Below are 23450 nucleotides of genomic sequence, written 5' to 3' on the forward strand. Positions count from 1 at the left end.
CTGAGATAATCTGGAGGGGAGATTACTCTGTTAGGTAGCATTACATTACTGCAGGAGACAAAGATATACAACAATATGGCATAGATAAAAAAAAAAGCAGCAAATTCTAGAAACCATGTGCAAAGTGTTGAAGAAGCATGACATTTACATTTGGATTAATGAACATTTTTAAAATGCATTAGCTTGAGCAGTCATTCATTCATTTCTTCTTTCTTGTCATAACTTAATACTGCCATAATAAAAACACAGTCAATCCAGCAGGAATGGAGGAAGTTGTGCGGGTACTTTTTGTTAAAACAGTGAATATTATCTCGGCCCTTCAAGAGTACACTTGCTGTTGGTATCTCCGGCAGCAGAGAGCCCATCACACGGGGTGAGGAGGGTGTTTGGGTGACACTCCTTCGTGGTCCTGTCAGAGAGATTTGTGCCACAGATTGTACTTTCATTAACGCTGCTGCACCGTTTAATTGCCCCGGTGGCAGTCTGATGGTGAATTATTAATGTTAGTCGTGATGTATTTTTATTAAAACTGTCTCGAGTGGTGACGAGCCAACTTTAAAATACATCCTCAAGCACACAGCTTTGACTCTGTGTGTGTGTGTGTGTGTGTGTGTGTGTGTGTGTGTGTGTGTGTGTGTGTGTGTGTGTGTGTGTGTGTGTGTGTGTGTGTGTGTGTGTGTGTGTGTGTGTGTGTGTGTGTGTGCGTTCATATAGCTTTCCTTATGTGTGTCAGAGGTCTATAGTATCAATAAGTCTAAATGTTCACTTAGCTTTGCTGCAGTCCCACAGAGAACATTTTAATGAATCAAACTGCTCTCTGGGCCAGCTTGACATTTGAGAAGTTATTGATTATCAGAGATAACACAGATGGTGTGAGGCCGGTCTATTGGCAGGTGAAATTGAAGCTCGACCCTCTGTGGGGCTCTTCGTGTTAAATGGAACTCCATCCTGCTTGTTTTATTGGAAGCTGGATAAGGATCGCTTCTCTTTCTCACTTGCACAAACATGCATGCAGCGTGCACAGAGAGAGATTTTTAATCTCTGCATGAAATCTCAAGAATCTTATTTAATCTCTTATGGAAGCTCCGTATGTCTGTGGTCATACAGGGCTTTCATATCTGTAGACAATGAACTCCTCATGCACAGGTTCGTTTCACCAGCTGATAACCAACAAAACGAATCTCAAGAACCAAATACCAAAGCACTCAATCAAACAGGCAGGATAAAAAACCAAGCCCCACTTTAGGGTGCTTTTTTTATTTGCACAATTGGAACATGTAGAAAAATTCCCTGTTTTAATTAAGCTATACTAACAGCATTATACAGATTCTCACTTTGATGCACACCGAAAACTTTCATGTGTTTGGATTCTTTTTGGACTGACGCATCAATTTGTGTATCCAAGATGTGGTAAGAGTGACTGAATATGATGTCATTGACATCACCTATCAGTTCTGAAGAGGTGATATGAAGTCTAAAGACTGCAGTTCCCATATTGGAAATATTGACTCCAACGCTTAACCTAAAAACCTGCAACAAGGAAAACCAGTCAATAACAATGATTCTTATACATTTTGTTAAATACAGGATGAGGTAAAGAAAAAAACATTTTTATTTACTAGTCTGTGAAGAAATTTGATTAAGTTAAGCATCCTGACATGGTCCTTTAGTGGGGTTTCCTAGGCTTTCAAAGCAGCCTCAAGTGGACACTCGGGGAACTGCAGTTTTTTTGCACTTCTACATTTACTTCATTTTTCAACACTACAAGTTACAGCTTAGAAAAAACACATAAAATGCACCATTCATTAATGCATTATTTGCTTTATGTCAATTGTATAAAATGTGTGTAAATTCAATTTAAATAATGACTTTACCAGACATTAGAATGTAAGTCTTTTCAGCTTGGGACCTTATTAAACACAATTGAAATTTGAGGCAGATGAAACACACTGCTTTAGTGACATAAACTCCCCCAGAGCAGTGTGCAACTAAAAAAACCTTTATCAACTACTGATTGCCAGACGTTGTCATTTGCATGACCATGCTTCAGCCGACTCAGCTGAAGAGTAAGCTCTGTAAATAACCAGAAGTACAATCAAATGTGGATAAAAGATGGCTGACATTCTGACAGGGTTAGTTCACCCTGAGGTCCCTAAAAAGGTTTTCAAAAGTTGCAAAAATAAGCGTTCTGAATCTTTATGTTTTTGAAAAACTGAACTGCAATATTCTATTTTCAGGTTCAAACCCTGAAAAAGACAGTTTTCAATTTTGCTAAATCTGCAGTGAATTCAATGTTTTTATTTTTGCAAAATATCATAGTTTGTCGAACAAATGGATACACAAAGTAAATTGATAACACACTACATAAAATAATGTTTTATAATTGAGATATTGGGGAAAAAAAACATTTAAAAAGATATGTATCACCCCAGTGGTTTGCATTAGGTTGAGGGGGGTTTAAAAGTTATTTATAACTTTGTTCATATCCACCCAAACAGCATCATAAGTGATGATTGGATGTCAAGTTGTAAGATATATTTTTTAACGTAAACAGTCAGAGTGAATTTGGACCTTCCCAGCCTCCTTACTCAGCCATTAGCGAGCAGAGGGGCTGCCTGCTGAGTATCCTCTCTGCCCTCTCCGTCTTCTGATTGTGCAGACGGGTTGTTAGCTCAGTGCCTGCATGTCAACATGCACTAATCTGGATGTTTTTGTTTTATTGTGTGTCTGTTTGTCTGTTTGTTTGTGTTTGCATCCTCTGCAGTGTTGTTTACCAGGATGGATTTTATGGTGCAGATATTTATGTAAGTATTATTTACTGGAATGACATTGCATGCCACACCGCCATCTCTCTGGTTTCTGCACTGATGCTGCGAACACGCAAGCTCCCCCCGAAACACTCATACATGACTACACAGCCCGCAGCAAAGATGGCCGTTCTGGAAACTGAAGGATACTAACACGAGCAAACATTGAGAGAAAGACACAAGCTGCACTTTAAGCAAGAGACACAAAAAATGTCAACACCTGCAGAAACAGGGAGGAAAAAACGACTAGACTTAAATGTGCGAAGATAAGTAATTTTAACAGTTTGATTCAAAGTCAATATTTGATTCACTCTTTCAGGCTCAAATCACTCATTCATGCTTTTAATATCCTTAATTGTAACGAAATATTACAGGTATCAAAACTTTATAATGTTAAAATATAATGTCAAAGTAAAATCGTTGCTGTCCAAAAGTCATATAAGATGGAAAATAAACCACTCTCAACTCAACCAATCTTTTTTTTTTATTAGTGTTGAACTTTAAAAAAAGTTACTGAGGACACCTGGACAATGTTGAACTGAGCATTTAGTACTTTTAAAGATGCAACAAATGTCTTCCAGTCTTTGATTTCCGCTCTACCTGCTCTGTTCACGTCTGGTCTCACCCTATCAGGATTCTATTTCCCATATCGACCTGCTAAACATGCATTATCCTGCTTATTACCTGGCTACAAACCCAAAATACAAACACACTGTCAAAAAACTTGATTAAGAGATCATTTTATAAATTTAGAATCATTTATGTGTACAGTTTTTTATAAAATAGTCCCAGTGATTTAACATTAAACTGTCCTCATTCAGCTCTCCTTCTTCTCTGAGCACCTTTAAAAATAAACGATGCAAATGTCACAACTTTGAACACTGCTGCTGTCATCACCACCGCTCATGGTTTAAGTTGCACTGTAGTGACCGGTAATCTAAAGTTGCATTCACCTGCTCCACTGCCATGGCTAATATTGCTGGACAGGATGCTCCAACATGAAATGTCTGTAGCCTGCTGATGTAGCATGCCAACCGAAACTAATGCTTTAGCCACATTGTTTACTAATATAATGCGAACGGAAACTAACGATTTTACCCATAGACTGTATAAAATATGGAAGTAGTATCCTTGACGTCACCCATCTGTTCCTGAGCGCTGTTTTGAAGCCAATCGACGGCGGCAGCCATATTGGAAATGCAGAAGTGTGACGTAAAGGGCCGGAGTTTGAGCCTCTTAGCCAACAGCTATGTGTTCCAACCGGGAGTCAAGTCAGTTATGTCCTTATTTGGGCAAAAAATCGTAATCTTAATATCTTCTGAACTGTCATGTTAGAAAAAATTCACCCCTCGTACAGTGTGTGCCTATAGAGAAATTAGCTATGTAGGGCCAAGCTGTTTTTTGAACCAGGCTGTAAACATGTTTATTAATGCTGCAAAGATTGTCTTTTTCCCATTTATGTCTATGTGGTTTCCGGTGTTTTTGCAGCCAGCCTCAAGCGGATTCTCGATGAACCGCAGTTTATAACACTTCCGCATGGGCTTCATAGTTTGAGACCGGAGGTTGCGGCTTGCTTTTACCTCATCTTACGGTCGATGGTGTCAACGAGCAGAAACAAAATGTGCCGGAACTGTTTTCCACGGATTGATTTGACATGGTGTGTGATCAGTTTGCCTCTGGTATTGCTCATGTTAGTGAAAATTAATAACCATGGTCAAGGTTTTTTTTTTTGGTTTTTTTCTTTATCAATATTTGTATTTATTTTTCAAAACAAAAAGCAATACACTCGTACACCACTTATACAACACAAATCAACAAACTCATCAATCACATAAGACAACATAAACTACAACATACAATAATAGACAATAGACAGTAAGGGGGGCGCAGTTCATTTACAGAAAATTCAATCATATAACATTCAATCAGAAACGAGTATCTTATACAGCTGGATGATCAGTAAGATAGCTATGTAAAAATAGCTGATACTAAAATTTAAAAAAACTATCAATATTTCAGTCCAAGATAATAATGACGGCACACATCAAGTTGTTCTTATTTCTGTCATATAGCTGAAACTTTGATGTGTCCTTCTGTTGCTCAGCATTATTCATTGATCCCATGTTCACTTGTGAGTGCTGAATATTAGTCTTTGTTCCATTGTTGTCTGGAAGGTTTATGAAATCATCAGAACTGAGAAATATCAACATGACTTATAAACTGAAAACATCAGTTTGTACACAGAGAAAATCTCACAAACTCTACAAATAACTCAGTCCAATGGTCCCAGACTTTAAAATGTGATGGTTCTAGTTCCCATTTGATACTTTGTGAGTGCTGGACATTAAGCAATCCTAGAAATCATTGCACAGTTGCAGTTTAATTATGTTTCAGTACTTAAATTCCTTTATTGATTTAATATAAAATATCATGGTTTGGATTATTTGGGACTGTTTTACATCAAACTCTAGTCCGAGGTCCTGTGTTGTCTTACACATCCATCTTTGTGCTGGCCAATCAAAATTACGGGGCCCCTAAAGTCCCACAAAGATGATAATTTTTATCTTGTGCATAATTGATGGCAAGTGGAATCATTACTGTTGCATTTGCGAGTTTATAACTTGTGCCCACAAGATAATAACCTGTGCACAAGGTGAAGACGATCCTCGGATGGGACTTCAGGAGCCTTGTGTTAATAGATATATTTTCACTTCATTTAACCTCACCTGACTTTAACAGCACTTCAAAACAAACGAGCAGAAATGACTACTGAGGTGAACCTTCAGAGTCAAGTGTTGGGGAAACTGTCCTCACCTCTGTATTTCAGGAGTTCGAGGTGGGAAGAGGATGGTTTAAAAATGTAGAAAAACACAGATATAGAGCCAGGGCTATATTTTTTAACAGGGTTTCTTGCACTATTACTGCAATGGTAAACAAGCAGAAGCTGAGCACACACAGGTGAGGACAGAAGGTGATGCGGACTAATGATGCAGTGTGTGTGTGTGTCCAGAGCGAACTCCCTTAACATTCAGCCTGCTTACCTCCCATTAGCCCCGTGCTCTGACACCAGGGATTGACTGAAAGCTCCCGTCTGAATATTTAGTTTTATTATAAAAAGGGAACAACAAGCTCTGATGCTGTTTGTTAAAAAGGAGGAAGTGTAAAGTCTGCACATTAAGTGGGATTACCTATTTTACCTGTGACATGTAAACACAGTCTGTTGCAGTCTGCAGTGTTGTCTGAAGGCGGCTCAGCAGGAGTGTGAGTCTGCAGCGCCTGACAGAGGAGACGGATGGACAGACTCACACTCCTGCTCCGCCTCTCTCTCCTTCAGTGCATCAGTGAATGTGATGGATTGTTACGTGTGTGAGAGCGTGTGTGCGGACTGGTCGAACCTTGACCTTATGTGCACACGCACTTTCCTCTCCTTTACACACACACACACAAACAGGCGTACACACATGGAGTTGTAGTGCTGTTATCAGTCACTCAGTCAGCGGTGACAATCCACAGAAGCTGCTGACTAACCCGTTCATCTTCCTGTCCGCCCATCATCACACACACTCAGCATCACTTACTCGCCTCCTCACTCCATAGAGGTAATAATACATCGCTCATGTCAGGACACACACAGCATGGACATACGCACACCAGGCCTGCACAGGATCAGGGAAACGTGGTGTGTGTAACTCACAGTTTCTTTATCTCTCTGCTGGGACCGTTCATGCATAAAGTCATTTGTAGACGGTCCCTGCACACTCGAGTCATGGCCCTCTGTGCTCAGCTGCTAATGCAAGTTGTCCGGTTTAGAGGACGGTTCGTACTGATGGAAATCAAGTTGTAGCTCGATGTCTACCTCACTAAGGGTGAAGAGTGGTGTCACTACAGGAAAGGAATGTCCCGATGATGAGTTATTGAGTCATGAAGGCCGAATCTGTGAATAAACTTTCACTACCTGTGATCTAAAATTGGTTTAACTGAATTGTGCCCACTATACAGAAGCTAAAGTCCTCATCACAGAGGTCGCTGGTTCGACTTCATATGGCAACCATTTGCTGCATGTCTTCCCCAAGCGGCAACCTCCGGTCTAAAAATATCCAATGCGGAAGTGCTAAAAACTGCAGTTCATCGAGGATCCGCTTGAGGCTGGCTCTGGAAGTACCGGAAACCACATACACACCAATTCAAAAACGCCGATCTTTACAGCAGAAATAAACATGTTTACAGCCTGGTACAAAAGACGAGTGTAGTCTGGATAGCTCATTTCTCGATTGGTACACACTGTACGGGGGGTGATTTTTTTTCTAACGCGGCAATTTCGAAGATATTGAGATTGCGAGTCTTCTAATGAGAGGCACAGCTGACTTGATTGGCAATATGGCTGCTGACGATGATTGGCTTCAAACAGCGCTTCAGAAACAGATGGGTGACGTCACGGATACTACGTCCATATTTTATAAGGTCTTTGGTCTTTTCCTGTCTCTCTTCAGCTGTCCTGTTAATAAAGGCAAAAATGCTAAAAAAAAAAAAATACAAGTTTAAGAAAGATGATAAATAAACAACATTTCCAAGATCCTTAGGAAATTACTTGGGATCAACCTTAAAAAATAACTTTCAGGTTCCTTTGAGGGCTTCTTAGTCAAGTCGCTTTTACTGGCAACACACTGTAGGTTTTCAGTGTAAACAGAAAAAACACCAATGGTTATTTAACTCCTTGTTCCTTAAAAGTTAAAAAACACTGAGAGTTTTTGATAAATTTAATCAACAAATGATGTTCTTGAAGTTTTAACCAAAGACAGCTCAACGCACCACAGCGTCTGAAAGTGACACATTTACCATTCAGACAAAATCTGTGCATCAAAGAGAGAAAACTCTGCAGAAAAACTTGAACAACAGAGGTAGACCAAGTCATTATTTAATAATTAAATCAAACACGTATCAGGTCCATTCAAGCCATTAAAATGTCATTTGCAGCTCACAAACATAAGAGCATGAGCAGCGTCCAGAAGGGGACCTACTGAGTCATATTTTCAAACACTGATCGAGGTGTTGTGTCTGCAGAGTTTGGAGTAAGAATAAGATGATACCAAAACACAAAACAACACTGAGTTTCTGCTTTCACCAAAATGTTAAGGAATAAGTCTTCAAGCACTAACCCTTGATTCCACTGCATGCGTTTAGCGCCGCGTTCACTTATGGTGTTTGTAGCAACCAGTTTGCGGCATACCGAGCTTGTGCCACCACAGCATTTGTCCATCATCATGTTGAAAACCATCCATAAAAAGAAAATGGTAAGACGAAATAAACCCTTCTGGGGTGCAGACGCATGCTGTGGAATCGAGCCCTACAAGTTCCTCCTGTGGTGAACTTTCAAAATATAAGCTGACGTTGTTTAAAACTGACTTGTTAGAAATCAAACTATGAGTGCAGGTTTAGTGTTTGCTCTTCGTGTCTGTAATCAAACATTAAAAAAAAACAGCAGCATGTTTCTGTTTGTGAATGCAATAATGTGAACACTGTATTCCTGTGCCTGCTGCTGGCATGTCGGGTGTGTGTTTGTTCCTGCATGTCTTAATGTCTTAATGATAAGTGTGATGAGTGGAGGAGAGAACTGATCCTGCAGTACTTCAGGATTATTTACTCTACAACACTTCTTCATCCCTCACTGACTGTTTTAGTGTGCGGAAATGAAAAAGAGGAAAAACTTTTTTTAACCCTCCGGTTATGTTTGTTTCTGTGGAACAGCAATAATGTTCCTGGGTCAATTTGACCCCGGGGCATATTCAATTATCCAAAAATGTCAGAACCCCCAAAAATCCCAATACACATTTTTTTAATCTAATTCTAACTCCATTACTAACCATCTAAATCAAGATTTGGTTCATTGGTGTTCTTTAATTCTCACAGATCACGGTTCAATGAGGATAACTCACTCGCTTTTCATTTAAATTAATGTTAAAACTTTTTTAAATTATATTGAAAAGACCTAAACATAAATACAATAGTTTTACATTACATCAATTTTTATGAAGTGATGTTTATAAATTAACACGATTCCTCTTCTGTCACATGCTGCCCAGATTTTGATGCTGCATTCAGCTGGTTTGGAAGGCATATATTGCCTAAAATAGACTTGAAAAAGTGTCAATTTGACCCGCAACATAAATGGAGGGTTAAAAAACAAAAAGGTAAAAAAAAAAGTCTCCTTCGTTCTCCTGAGCTCTAAAAATGAAAATATGAAATAATTAACAGAAGAGGGCAATTATTTGCTTTTGGTGATTTTGAAATTCAGCAAAAAAAAATACGGCTTTCAAATAAATAATGTGGAAAATAATTCAACAACTTTTAATTTTTATTACAATACTTATTTTTAAAAAAGCCAAATATAGACAAGATATGTACACCCTCACATTACCTGACAATCCAGATTCTCAGAGGCATAATATGAAGTCATCTTTATAATTTAATGTGTTTCCTTTTCTTTACGTCCTTACGTTCTGATTTTAAACACCCAGACACATCTTATTGAACACTAACCCTGTTTGCATCTGACATCCTCCCCCTCCTTTATTACCCTATTATCAGACTGACCTGAGATCAGTCGGTCAGCTCCCAGCGAGCCTCGACCTCATGCAGGGGATTCTGGGAGATAATTGGTTTATTCCAGCAGGTCTGACGCTAACAGAGAACACTGAGGTCAAGTCCTTATTATGTTTTTTTTTTTTTTACAGTTCATATTTTAAATAAAGTTTAAGAGGAAAACATATTAAAGGATCACACTTCAACAGACGCTTCACAGCCTCGCAGCCTGGTACAAAGATTTACAATGTGATGTAAGAGACGGTTTGGGAATCTGAAACCGGGAAACAAATCTTACATTCGATTCTCATCATGCAGAAAAATGTATACATGAAATATCATATTTTTGAATTAACGTGAAATGTAGGTGATATATATTTCTATATTTTTTATGTTTGTGGCCAGGGCGTAAAATTAACTTCCAAATAAAAAAAATCATGCCTGACACTGTATGATTTAAAATAATACCATACATTTTTATTATGAAAATACAACGTAAGCATCACTTAAAGAATACAGTTATGTACAGATAAAATTAGATTATTGATATTTTATTAGGTTATACTTCATTTCAAGGTGCTGCATCATCATGTATTAGAAATATTCAAATAAATTTGTCAATTTTCCAGTTTTCTTTGAAATGTCGTATAGTGAGATTAATCCGTTTAGCTGTCTGTTCCTCTTCTTCATCGCCTCCTGCCTCTTTGTTTATCGTTTTTGGTTGTGGTGTTTTCACGCCGGGAATGTGTTGCCACATCTTCCTCGAAACGCTCTTGCTGCCGTGCTTATTCAAGCAAAGGGAATGAATAGAACTCCAGTAGCTGACGTCACGTTGTTCCCGAGGTACCAAATCACAACACAAGTACAGCGTGCAGCGAGGGTCAAAATAGCCTGACAGTAGAAATGGGTGAAAGTATGAAAACAAAACCTCACATGTGATACAAAATTTTCCATCAGCCACTGGCGGGTGTGTGTTTTTGTTTTACACACAAAACTAATTTTTTACCCACCATTGGCGCTTGGCTTGTGGTAATTTTACGCCCTGTTTGTGGCTGAATCTTTGGATTAATGGATCAATAATATTTAAGTGTGAAGTTGGCTTTTTACAGCTTTGAGTGAGGAAGAGTTGAAAGTGTGGAAACACCATTTCTACAAAATCGAGCGCCTCATGCACCTTTGTGTTTCTTTTGTTTGTCTGTTTTTGATTTAGCATGAAATGTTTGTTCATTGTGTTTGTAGATTTGCTTTTGCATTGATTTACACTCCTTTATCTGTGTGCATGTTTATTCTGAATCTTCTATGAGAAACTGTACAAAAAAAATGAAAAGTCGACTTTTGATTAGAAAAGAAAAAACAACGTGGGCCAATTTAAATTCTTAGTGTTTTTCAATATCAGTGTAACAGCTCAATGATCTCATAAATGTGAGAGCAACATGTGAAACATTGCTTTAATTGTGTCAAGGCAACTTTTATTTCAAAACTCACCATCTGAACTGATGTTCTTTTGCAGGGTGGTTACGCTGCCTACAGATATGCCCAGCCTACTGCTGCCACAGCTGCTGCATACAGTGACAGGTGAGACGTGAACTGACACTGCTGCATAAGAGGAGTCTTTGTTTCCGTGTTTTAGAATATTGATGACATGCAGAGGTTAAAATAAAACATGTTTGATGTGATCAATGCTGCACTGACTCTTAAACTGCATTAGTAAGGTCAATGACCTGCAGAGGAAAGTGTGTTCAAACACATGATGTTCATGATTCATGTGTTATTTGTCATCTTGGGGTTTTTTAAACAGTAAAGTTGCAGTAAAAGAGAAAGGTGAAATCTAATTGGATACACTTTCTCTGCACACTCCTACTACGATACTCCTTCCTCCCTTCCTTCCCTAGCCCCTCCTCCTTGTCCAGTCCATACACCTATCACATGATTTAGGATTGGGAGAAGCAGGGGGACTTCCTGCCAATGAAAAGTAGGGTCACATTACTACTTTTACTTTCTATGCTACATTTGTTTTGTATCTATGGTCACTGCAATGAGTTGTGTTTCTCTTTTGAACCCATTCCTGAGGCAAATTTCTCCTTGGGAACCATAACTTTATCTAATTTGACCTGATAAGTCTTAGGTAAAATGAAAAATAAACCAGAGGATGAAGATTAAAAGTAATCCTTAAACTCTTTTGAAGATAAAACAGACCTAAAAAAAAACTACAGAAACTAAACCCTGCAGCCTAAACTATCAAATTATTTCCAGAAAATTATACTTTTACGGAATCTGTAGTCTTATCCGGCCTTGTGAGAAAGAAAAGGAAAGTAGATTACGCATTGAATGTATAAGTTTTGTTTTGTAGTTCAAGTATAATAGGTATAGCTGTGTTTTGCAGTTTGTTGGTTACGTCATGTGTCTCTTTTGAACAAGTAAAGATCATGCACAATTCTGTTTTTCTACCCCTTTACTACACAGAGCTAATATAACCACTCTAAAAAATGGTACCACATCTTCTAGAACAGTTTTGAACAGTTTAAACTCTGATAATCATTCAGTTTTAAAGCATCTTCAAACTTCTTTGTACTAAACAAAAAATTAAGCAATTGATGGAAAAGGATAAGAAAAATGTTAGACCAGGACCCTGTTAGGTAGAGCACACAACTTGTGCTCAGAGGCTGTAATATTTGCCAGTTACCTCATGTTTGTCTACAACTCTCGGACCTTTTCGGCATGTCATCCCCCATCTCCCGATATTTACCTTCCTATTCGACTCTTCCATCTTATTAAAGCAAAACACCCTTTAAATGCGAGACAGACAGACAGAAAGAAAGAAAGAAAGAAAGAAAGAAAGAAAGAAAGAAAGAAAGAAAGAAAGAAAGAAAGAAACTCAACTCAACTTTATTCATATAGCACCTTTCATACATAAAAACATGCAGCCCAAAGAACTTCACAGAATAACAGAGACAGAAAACTATTATAAAAGGCAGGATTATAAATAAAATACTTAAAAATAAAATAAAAGCAATACAGTAAAATTAATAAAATAAGTAATAGTGGAAAGAAAACTTAAAAATAAGGTTGTTTTAACATGATCAGATGAATACAAGAAATAAATAGATAAATAAATAATTAAATAAGATAAATAATTTGTTAAAGCAATGATTAAAATAATAATGATTAAAATAATAAAAATAATAAATACTCCAAAAATAAATTACTCCACATTAAAAGCTAGATTAAAAAGATAAGTCTTAAGTTAACTTTTAAAAGCACCCTGAGAGCTCGCCGTTCTGATGTCCAGAGGTAGAGAGGGCTTAGGGGCTTAAAAACAGAAAGCGCTCTCTCTCTGTGAGACACACGAGGAACATTTAAAAGGGAAGCATTCGAGGACCTCAGTGATCGGGCTGGAACATTAAATGAAAGGAGATCAGTGATGTATGAAGGAGCAAGGCTGTTAAGAGCTTTAAAAACAAGTAAAATAACTTTAAAATCAATTCTAAAAGAAAAAGGGAGCCAGTGCAGAGTTTTAAGAAGAGGAGTTATGTGATCAGTTTTCTTTTTCCTTGTTAAAACTCTGGCTGTAGCGTTTTGAACAAGCTGCGGTTTCTTGAGAGACTTTTTGGTCAAACCAGTAAAAAGGGAGTTGCAGTAGTCGATGCAAGAAAGAAAGAAAGAAAGGATCCCATACACAATCTGTCCAACTCCTAAAAGACATCAAGAGACTATAACCTTAACATTGTAGAACTTTAGCAGATAAAGAGACAGGTATGCCCCCGGAGGTGGTGGAGACCAAAAACAGAGATAAAAACGTTAGCTTAAATTCAGCATATGGACACGAACTGTGTCTGCTGGCTGTGCAGCTGTTTGCTCACAAATGATTGTAGGTGTTAATCTATCAAGGGTGGGTTTTTTTTGTTCTGTTCTCAGTCAGTCAATTAATGAAGCAGCAAACAAACCTGAATAAAATCTCTTTGTGGACGCGTCCCCTCGGTCAGGTGTGTGTGTTTGATGACCTGTGTGGACGCGTCCCCTTGGTCCGGTGTGTGTTTGACCTGCTGGTGTACCTGTGCAGCCTCGGTGTGTGCATCTGTGCGGGGACACACAGGCAGCATGTGGGTCATGTTCACACAGCGAGGGTCACAGAGAGAAACACCAACAGCTGCTTTCATCAGGCTCAGAGTGGTTAATGTGACCAACAGGACAAATGCAGAGCAGACACTCATGCAGAAACAGAATGGGCTCTTATATGTTAGCACACATGCAGCACAGATGCTGTTTTATTCAGAGCAGGGACTTTTGATATCAGAAACTAAATGCTGCATTCATGATGACATTTTTAGCAATGAGATCATTTTTAAATGATTAAGATTTGTGTTTTAATGTGTGGAGTGTGAAGATTAGTTCTTCAAGGGTTAAAATATTCATCTTGACATTATATTTCATTTTAAAAACTATTTAAATCAGAAACGTAGGAGTGAATGTTATACTGGAGGATGGCAAGCTTTGTAAGAGGACAGGATGGATAAGCATGCAGGATGATAATGCAGATATGTACTGACAGTTGTTCAAGGGAGATACACTTTGGTGTAGAGACATGAGGCTGCTTTACAATCAAGTTTAAAGGCAAAAAGTCAAAACTACTGACATTTTTTTACCTCCTGTTAACCAAGTTTAAGTTTTTTGTGCATTTTTACCTTCTCATATGTATTCTGTATGGTGATGATCTGCAACGGCCAAAACGCTCTTCATCTGGAGAGACGTGCTGCACATTTAAAATTGATGCACCTGCAAAAGTCAAAAACAAATGCAGTGGCAGAAACACACTACCAATCAGAGGCATTTCTAGCCCATTTTGGGGGGTGCTGAAACCCCTCTAAATTGAATCCAAGCACCCCTAAAATGAGAGATTTTAAAAAAATCTTTACTGTATGTCCTTTTTAACAAGCTAGAAAAGTTTCAAAAAAATGCAACACTTGGTTGGAAACATAATATTTAACAACAAAAATACAGCAGCTCCACCACGCTTTACATGTTGTGCATTGCATTTAAAATGAAAGTCCAATGACTCCAATGTCAATTTTTGATATTTTTGGTACTTACTGAAGGGGGCTGGTTTACTCCAGAAACATACATACTGTTTATGTATATGTTTAGGAGCTGCTGTATCAAAAGGAGGTGTCTTTCCCTAGAAATTAGGGTTACCATATGTTTCTTTCATGATTCCAATCCATTTCTCTTTTGCTATGGCTCAGCATTTAAGTAACCTTTATCAGATTTGATGGATTTAGTCACAGACTTTCCCAAAAAGTGTTATACTCTTCTTTCACAAATGTGGGAATGAAATAGCATTAAAATGTACAAAACAGTGAAATGTATCTTGCCCAGCTCAGCACCCCTAAACATCCGATCCAAAAAGCTGAAACAACTGCATTGACAGCAAGCGTGCTGCAAATATATAAAGAACGCACAAATACAGAAAACAATGCTGCAAATGAGACATGACAGCAGAAGTGCTCCAGTCCTGTAGGAGGGGGTGGGGGTTGGGGTTTCCCAACAGCCTCAGGTATACATCGGTTTTTAGACTTTGAACACGGACAATTTCCAAACAACATAATCCAAAACATTTTCAATACAAAAGGAGATATCTGGTTAACCCTAGAACACTATCACCTGGTGATTTTCACCCAAGCAAACACATTAACATGATTTTCATTATGTAGCGTTTGTCTGAGTGTCATGGGTCCCTGGGTAGCTTCAGCATCATCTTTGACGTCTTTGAAGGCGTGGGTGTTTCCCTACTCCAAAACACGCTTTTTCCTATACTCACATTTCACCTGGCAATAGTGATTTTTAGTTCATCTCTCCTGCAGCTGTTTGTGTGTCAAGGAGACTGTGCCTTCACCAGGGAAGTCAAGTTTCCACTTTCATCTTTTTTGAGGGGGGGATTTTTGGTCCCGCATTCCAAATTTTTCAGTAATTTTGGAGCATTTTTATAGGGTCCCCCCATGATAAATTTTTTTCATTTTGTTAGACATGGCACAGTTTATAATAAAAGAACACTACTCTAATTTGTCATGTATTGTCATATTTTGATATATTTTGATGACATGTACTTTTTATTGGGTATATTATATCAGGTAAAAAACACCCGGCGTTAGTGATGGTGTTACTAATTTTAGCAATAGTGTTCTAGGGTTAAGTCCTATATGTATATCTTTTTCTCTGTTGGTGACACTACATGAATATTAGTATTAAAATTGTTAAAAGGTAGATACGTTCATGGGAAAATGAAAGTGAACATTATTTTCACTTCTTTTCAGACATGAATTGTTTGCTTAGTGTTGAATACAGCAGCTGAGATTGTCCTTTGGGTTATCTTTTTGAATTTAGTTTGAGTTATTTATTCTATTAACATGTTCAAAAAGGATAGCAATCCATCAATTAATCAATCAATCTATGCAACATCGGTGTTAAAGCATAATCACAGTTAGCATGTTATCATACAGATATTAATGTTTAGCTGAGAGTACCACTTGGATTTTCCCTGAGAAAGAGATCAATGTATAAAAAGTCACATTACTTTGAAATAAACATCAAACAGATGTGATTCTCTTCTGCAAAACATCTTAGAGAAAAGATGTCTGTGTTGTCATATTGTAGTTTTTTTTAAATATGATACAAAGAGATTATTTTAGTTGCAGAACTGTGAGCACTGCAGGACAGTTTTTTTACTCAGTGAATTATTCACTCTCCCAGAAAACTGTGTGCATTTGACCAAACTGGGAGCGCTCTGTAGAGCTGTTAAAAATGTTGTTTCCATGTTTATCTGCTCACCTCAGGGTCACTTTAAAAATGCATTTCTCTCAAATTGCATTTGAATTTGTGTCGAAGCTGCAGCTTACCGCACATTCTCCTGCACACACGCACACACACACACACAATGCCTCTGTCTCACACACTCTTACACACTCCCCCTCACAGTGATGATGGGTTAGGGCTCTGTGCGAGGAGATAAGATAGGTCAAACGCGGTGCCGGGCTGAGTGTGGGTGTTGGGGGGGGCCGCACGGTGAATAGCAATGTCCAAAACTAATCGGGATTAACTTCTAATCGCTTCAACCGCTGGGCCGCTATGCAAATCAGCTCAATTATGGGCTCTGGCCCCGGCCCCTGATTGGCTCTTATCACGAGCAGGCGAGGACATGTGAGGGGGAGGGGGCTGCTCACTCCGATGAACACTAAATCTGAAGCTGTACATTTTATTCCCTAAAATAGAAAATTCATTGTTATCAGTTCTTACATCCTTTTCTTATTTAGTCCATCCCTGTGGTTTTTTAAGTCTTTCTCCTTCTTCTTGTAATTTCTTCTGACTGATTCAGAGAATATTTATTCTCAGTCCTTCAGATTACACCATTGAATGGGACTGTACATTCCAGAAAGACACACAATTACAGTAAAATGTTAGATATCTTAACACTCTGCTCCAGAACTGTAACCACCACAACTTCATAGAAATAGGGGAACTATTTCAAATCATTTCAACTTTGCCCAGGCCTTTTTTAGTGGCTTGATCAGAACAAAATTCTGATAATAATAATTAGAGACGATCAATAATAACTAGCTGATTCCCATAATATGTAGTAGGCCTTGATATCATCGTATTTCCCAGAGGATACGCCGTCCACATTTCTGCAGCAAGATGAAATGTCTTATTTTCCTACTTAAACTCTGAACACACTGATAATTTATTTTTCAAATAAGCCTTGACACTTCAAGATCTTGTACATAAAATGTCAACCTTAAAAAAATCAGTCACCTGTATCCTTCACTATCTAATTAATGCAATTTTGTGCCTAAACATGACTAGACATACGTAAATAAAGATCATCTGGTTGAAGAAAATTTAACTAAACTTTTCTTTATTTGCACTTATTGAATCAAAATTTCCAAACACTATCTGGGAGTTTTGATTTAACCCTCCTGTTATGTCCGTTTGTCTGGAACAGCAATAATGTTCCTGGGTCAATTTGACCCGGGGCATATTTAATTATCCAAAAGTGTCAGAACCCCAAAAAATCCCAAACACATTTTTTTTAATCTAATTTTTAGCTCCATTACTAACCATTTAAATCAAGATTTAGTCCATTGGTGTTCTTAAATTCTCACAGATCATGGTTCAATGAGGATAACTCAAACATTTTTCATTAAAATTAATATTAAAACTTTTAATGTACATCCGAAAGCCCTTAATATAAATACAATAGTTTTACATGACATACATTTTTGTTGATTTTATTTTACATTTTGACATTTTGACATTTTTATGAAGTGATGTTGATTAATTAACTCAGCTCCTCTTCTGTCAAATGCTGCCCAGATTTTTATGCTGCCTTTAGCTGGTTTGGAAGGCATGTAGTGCCTAAAATAGCCGCAACATAACAGGAGGGTTAATTTGTTCATGTTGATTTTTAACGCAAATATTCCTTGTTGTTGATGCAGATTTTAATAGTTTGATTTATCTTGACATTTTTTCCTGGTATGATATTCCAAGATTTTTTCCAAGTTTTTACTTGAAATGTTTTCATTTTTACTTTTCTTTCTTTGCAATCTAAATTTGCCTGCGTGTAAAACAAAAAAAAAAAAACCTTAGTAAAATAAATATTTTAAATGAACCTTAACCTTTGCGGAGAGAAGTATTATCACTAAAGCCATCAAGAGTCTTCATAATAAAGTCTTGATGAGCCTAACGAGGCGTGGAATCTCTGAATATGTGCAGACTTTCCACGATCATTGAAGGTCATTTAATTCCTGATGATGTTTGGCGGCATGTTTGTCATCAATCTTGACATTTCTCTGTGCAAATTAAGTGTAACTTCAGTACATTCACTTTAGATATCACTGTTCACCATGGATACATTTTTAAGTAAATAAAGTGGAGCAATAATGAGTCTAAACATTGTGTGTTATTGTGTTTCCATAGTTACGGACGAGTATATGCTGCAGACCCCTACAACCACACACTCACTCCAGCAGCCACATACAGCGTTGGTGCCATGGTAAGACCGTCAAACCTCACACGTTTCCTCTGTCCCAGATTGTGCATCATCCCAAAGTTTCGTTTGCAGAATAACATCTTCACAACGCTCATTAACGCTGCACGGCTCTGTTTCTGTTGGATGTTGTTTCAGAGCTGCACTCAGCCTTCATTTATTGGCATCATGATAGCTTTGTTGAGTGTTTTATCAGCTTCTATGCATGTTTTGTATATATGTATTTTCTACATGCATGGATGGAGCAGTTAGGAAACATTCGGTCCCTTATCATCAACTCTGCGACATCTGGCGTACCAGCCATGATTATAAATTGTACTCGTTGGTTTAGACCAGCACCAGAACTTTCTGCTGAGGCTTCTGGACAAAAAGACTCTGTGCAAAACACCAAAGCATAAATACAGTACATGTTGCATGAGGTAAGTGACAAGCAAAAGACTTCAGAAGTAGTTTTATTTTGCAAACACTGAATACTCAGACAGAATAATTAAACAATATATTCAAACTAAAGAAACGGATTATGTTCACTTTCAGCAGATACTGATTGGCTACGTTTACATGAGACTTTTAATTCCTCTTTAGTTCAGAACAAAAATTAAATCCTCTTTAAAAAGATTAAAAATGACCTTTTAAACACCTAATTCTGAATGAAAATGTCCATTCTGAATTAAACTTAAATCCGAAGTAAGTGGCTGGTTTATTCTGATTTTAAATCCAAATTGAATAATTCCTCGATCATGTATACGTTCATTCTGCTTTAAATTAATTCCGGTCGTTCTGCACATGCTCGTTCCCTTGTCCTGTCGCGATGACGCACATATTCCAGGATGGCCGCCCGAAGCAAGCGTTGGACTCGAGCTGAGACTATTTATTTCATAGGAGCCTTAGAAGAAATTAATATCATGAAAAGAGAGGGATGTGGCAGTGGGCTGAGGTAGAGCAGCCTTTGCACTAACCGTTGGCTTTGATTCACCAAAGTACGGTCTTCCGCCTCCCTTCTCCGGTCCTCTATCTCTCTTCTCCTCCTCAGCTGACGAAAGTGAAACAGTATGTTTGTGTTGAGCTGCTTATTTAAAACTATAATCAAAATCAAAGCGAAAATTGTACTTATTGTGTGGTCTTCCATATTTGTAACCAAAATAAAAGAAGCAGGAACTGGAGTCTGTTTTCTTTTGGTAGACATAAATACGTCATGCCCGCCCCTGTCCAATCAGAACCCTTTCCAACCCCCAGACGTTAAGCGAAATTGAATAAAGACGATTAAACATGTTTTCCATGTAAACCTCAATTCGGAATTACTATTTCCAGGTAAACACGAAGGAGAATACTTTAATTCCGAATTATTTAATTCTGAATAATTAATTCAGAATTACAAAACATCATGTAACCATGGCCATTGATATCAGGAGCATAATAACCAGATGAGGGCCTCAATATATACGTCTAAGCTCCCTCACTTTCAGAAGAAATAGTTGCTGTCTACAGAACATGAGGTGACCTGCAAAAACAAGCAACTAAATCAAGATATTTCACACGTTTAAACACTCCTGTTTACTATCTACAAACTATTTATCTTTGCAAACACTAGAGGTCCTGATTTACATCCAGGTTTTTATAGTTTTTAAACGTAAATGTAATATTCATGTGAGATTCTCCCGAAAGTGACACACTCACTGATCATTTCTACGCAGACAAACAAAAAATGTTCAAATAAGATGCAGAGAATATTTGGAAGTCTTTGCATTCGTCTTCGTCTATTATACTTTAATGCACATATACTTTAAATAGTCACAGTGGTAGCTTCGTATTAAATTTAACCAGCCCCCACCCCCCTCACCCCTTCATTCTTCAGCCAGTGCAGCGCTGACATCTCCTCACTTAAACTTAATTGAATTTGTCTGTGCTGCTAACGGCGCTCCAAATGACACATTAATCCAGCCTGTAAAAGGTGATGAATGTCTTCATGCCTTTGCAGCCCAGTCCATGTTAGTTATTATATTTCTAATTTGGTGGATACCGCCTCACCCCGCACTGCCTGGTAATGAAATAATTACTCATTTTGATAATTAAATCCCTTGTGTTGCTGCGAACGTTGAGGGAGGAGAGGAGAGTGAGAAAGCTAAAGGCAGACTGGAGGGGAAGATTCCGGTTTCTAGCAGATGATGCCTTCAAAGGCAAACAGAAATTCATGCTCAGACACTGAGAGATAAATCAACAAGCCGAGTAATGGAAGTTTATAAAATACAGGAAGTTGCCTGTTTCAAAAGTGTCAGTCAAATTTTATTACATTATAAAAACAACTCTTGTTACAGTTGTCGCATTTTGAACACTGACCATGTGGTCACCACAGTGAGGAACTTCTCTGGACCCCACTGATTGATAACTGAGAAGTTATGTTGTGGTGCGCGCCGAGTTGTTGAGTTGGTGAGAGAGAGATTTTTGTCATGAGTTGTAGCAGAGAAATCTGCGTTGAGATTCTCTTGACATCCTGACGTTACATCAGAAATAGTCAAACTAAACTCCATTCAACCAATCGATCTTTGTTTAAATCACAACAAACGTTTTCTCAAGACACTTCTACACTTCTACGGTCTAAACCGTACTCTATCTTTACAGAGGGAGAGAGGGGATCTCAGTGTGTCTGTTCCCCCAGCAGTCTAAGCCAATAGCAACATAACTAAGAGCTGGTCCAAGCCTGAGCCAGCCCTAACTATGAGCTTTATCAAAAAGGACAGCTTTAAGCCTACTCTTAAAAGTAGAGAGGGTGTCTGCCTCCAGGTCCCTGACTGGTAAATGATACCAAAGGAGAGGGGCCTCATAACTGAAGGCTCAACCTACCATTATGGCTGCACAATTAATGGAATTTTAAACGTGATCACGATTTTGGCCGCCACGATTAAATTAGCCTTATATTCTGCGATATTTATATTTTATGTCAAAATGGGAGAGCTCATAAAAACACATTCACGAGCAGATAACAATATTTCACAGAGAGCAGAGCAGAGCCTGCACGAGTGCGCATGCCTCACTGAGCTCTCTCGGACTGCTCTCTCCGCGCATAGCTGATTTGTGCTCGCACGAATTGTCCTCACCTCACCTCATTCCTCACCTCTGTCACTATGCTTTTATGCGCTAGCAGCTGCCTAAATACGTCCCGGTTTTTGAATTTCCTCTCGAGGACTTCATATCTGCTCATGAATATGTTTTTACGAGCTCTCCCGTTTTGACATAAATCTAACGCTATTATTGCCTTTTCTGTTTAAGCTATAATTGTTTCCATTGAGTTGTGATCGCACTCCGTAATAGCATAATTATTCAGTTAGCCCTTGTTAAATTTCAAATTCTTAGGAAAATTTAATTTTTTCATTATTTGTCATTTATTCTTATTTAAAGTTTCATTTTGCACTGAAAACAGTTCACATATTGTTTGTTTAAAAGTAGTGCAATAAAAAATACAGATGTTTTCCCTATATTAATAATCGTGATTAATAATCGTGATTACTATATTGGTCAAAATAATCGTGATTATCATTTTGGCCATAATTCTGCAGCCCTACCTCCCATACTGCATTTAGAGACTTAAGATGTTCAAAAAAACAAGCATTTAAAAAAAGAATTCTCTTAGTCTGACAAATTTGTTTCAGTCTTTCTCTAAAATAAATTGCATCATGGTATTATTTTAGCATCATTTAGACTCATTCATTCAATCATTTTTTTTCTACAGTTGTAAAAAGTTGAATGAATGCTGGATTTGGTGTTTTAAGTGAATTGCAGTTTCTCCACTCTACATATTTTGGCTTGAATCAACAATGAATGATTCATGTTGTCACATATCTCAGTGTGTTTCTAAAATAACTGCTGCCTAAAAACTGCTTTTGTCTCAATCTAAATCTACCAAATCTGACTCATCTGAATAATCCAGCCTCTTATGATTCACACTTTGTTTATAACACCATTTTCACCACAGACTGTTATAATGGACTAAACCCAAATGACCTCACCCTTTGATTTGTTGACCTCTGTTTCAAGTCGTTGAGTTTGGTATGTTTGAGGTCACCGTCTCTATTCAGGAATTACAGTTGATCATATTCGCAGCACCATGGTAACTGTAGACTTTATAAATCTGACTTTATTGTACAAGCAGTAGTGTCTCCTTCTGCTGGACATTAGAATTCAGGTTTAAGATACTTCTGCATAACGTTGAGTTGGTTGAGTTTTTATACACAGTCTTTTATTTTGAAATAATTTCTGTCTTCATCATTTCCTCCATGTTTCCACGGTTTTATTGACTGCATCTCTTTCACATAGCATTCTGCATGTTCCCGCGGCATGAAGCATGTCGCTGTGCTTGCTGCATGATGATCTCTCCAGTCATTGGTCAAATCACCAACACCCGTTCACACTGGAATGACGGTAACGTAATGTTGGAACTCTGGTTGTAGTTTGTGCAGAACTGAAGAGGCTAATGAGGTCTATGTGTTTGTGTGTTTGTGTGTGTTTCTATGAATATTTGTGTGTTTTGTATTTTTCTGTGTGTGCGAATGTGTGTGTTTCAGAATGCGTTCACCCCACTGACAGATGCCAAAACTCGGAGTCATGCAGACGACGTGGGGCTGGTTCTGTCCTCTCTGCAGGCCAGTATATACAGGGGGGGCTACAGCCGCTTCGCCCCCTATTAGCAGCCCCCCCCACCCCCCCACCACCTTTACTCAAGCTTCCAACGGGACAGAAAGAAAGTGTGTGTGAGCGTGAGTGTGTGTGTTATCAGAGGAGAGGTGTTACTGTGGCCTGGGTTTTGCAATACATGTAGTTTGTGCATCAATTCAACGTCTCCTCAGAGAGAAGTACAAAAAAAAAAAGATTAAAATGACAGCTGATATTTTTCATCTTATACCTCAGATATTTTGTGCTGTGTATTTTGATATTGTGGGTTTTTAATTTCTAAAGATTTAAACCTAGATTATCAGCTGTAGAGGTTTTTCCATGGTACTAATAGAGAGCTGTTAGAGCAGTGATTAGAACACAAA

General features: G+C 38.1%; 1 protein-coding gene across 1 annotated transcript in view; it reads left to right on the top strand.

Annotated features, from left to right (window-relative positions):
* Positions 1-23089, top strand: part of LOC117831780 (RNA binding protein fox-1 homolog 1-like) — a 272572-nt gene extending 249483 nt beyond the window's left edge. The window contains exons 11-14 of the mRNA XM_034710617.1: positions 2765-2804; positions 10897-10961; positions 18354-18429; positions 22732-23089. Coding sequence (XP_034566508.1) covers positions 2765-2804; positions 10897-10961; positions 18354-18429; positions 22732-22782 — 232 coding nt within the window. The 3' untranslated portion in view covers positions 22783-23089. The remainder of the gene's footprint in view (positions 1-2764; positions 2805-10896; positions 10962-18353; positions 18430-22731) is intronic.
* The last annotated feature ends 361 nt before the right edge of the window (positions 23090-23450 follow it).

This window comes from Notolabrus celidotus, chromosome 20 (genome assembly GCF_009762535.1).
Source record: "Notolabrus celidotus isolate fNotCel1 chromosome 20, fNotCel1.pri, whole genome shotgun sequence".
Lineage (NCBI taxonomy): Eukaryota > Metazoa > Chordata > Actinopteri > Labriformes > Labridae > Notolabrus > Notolabrus celidotus.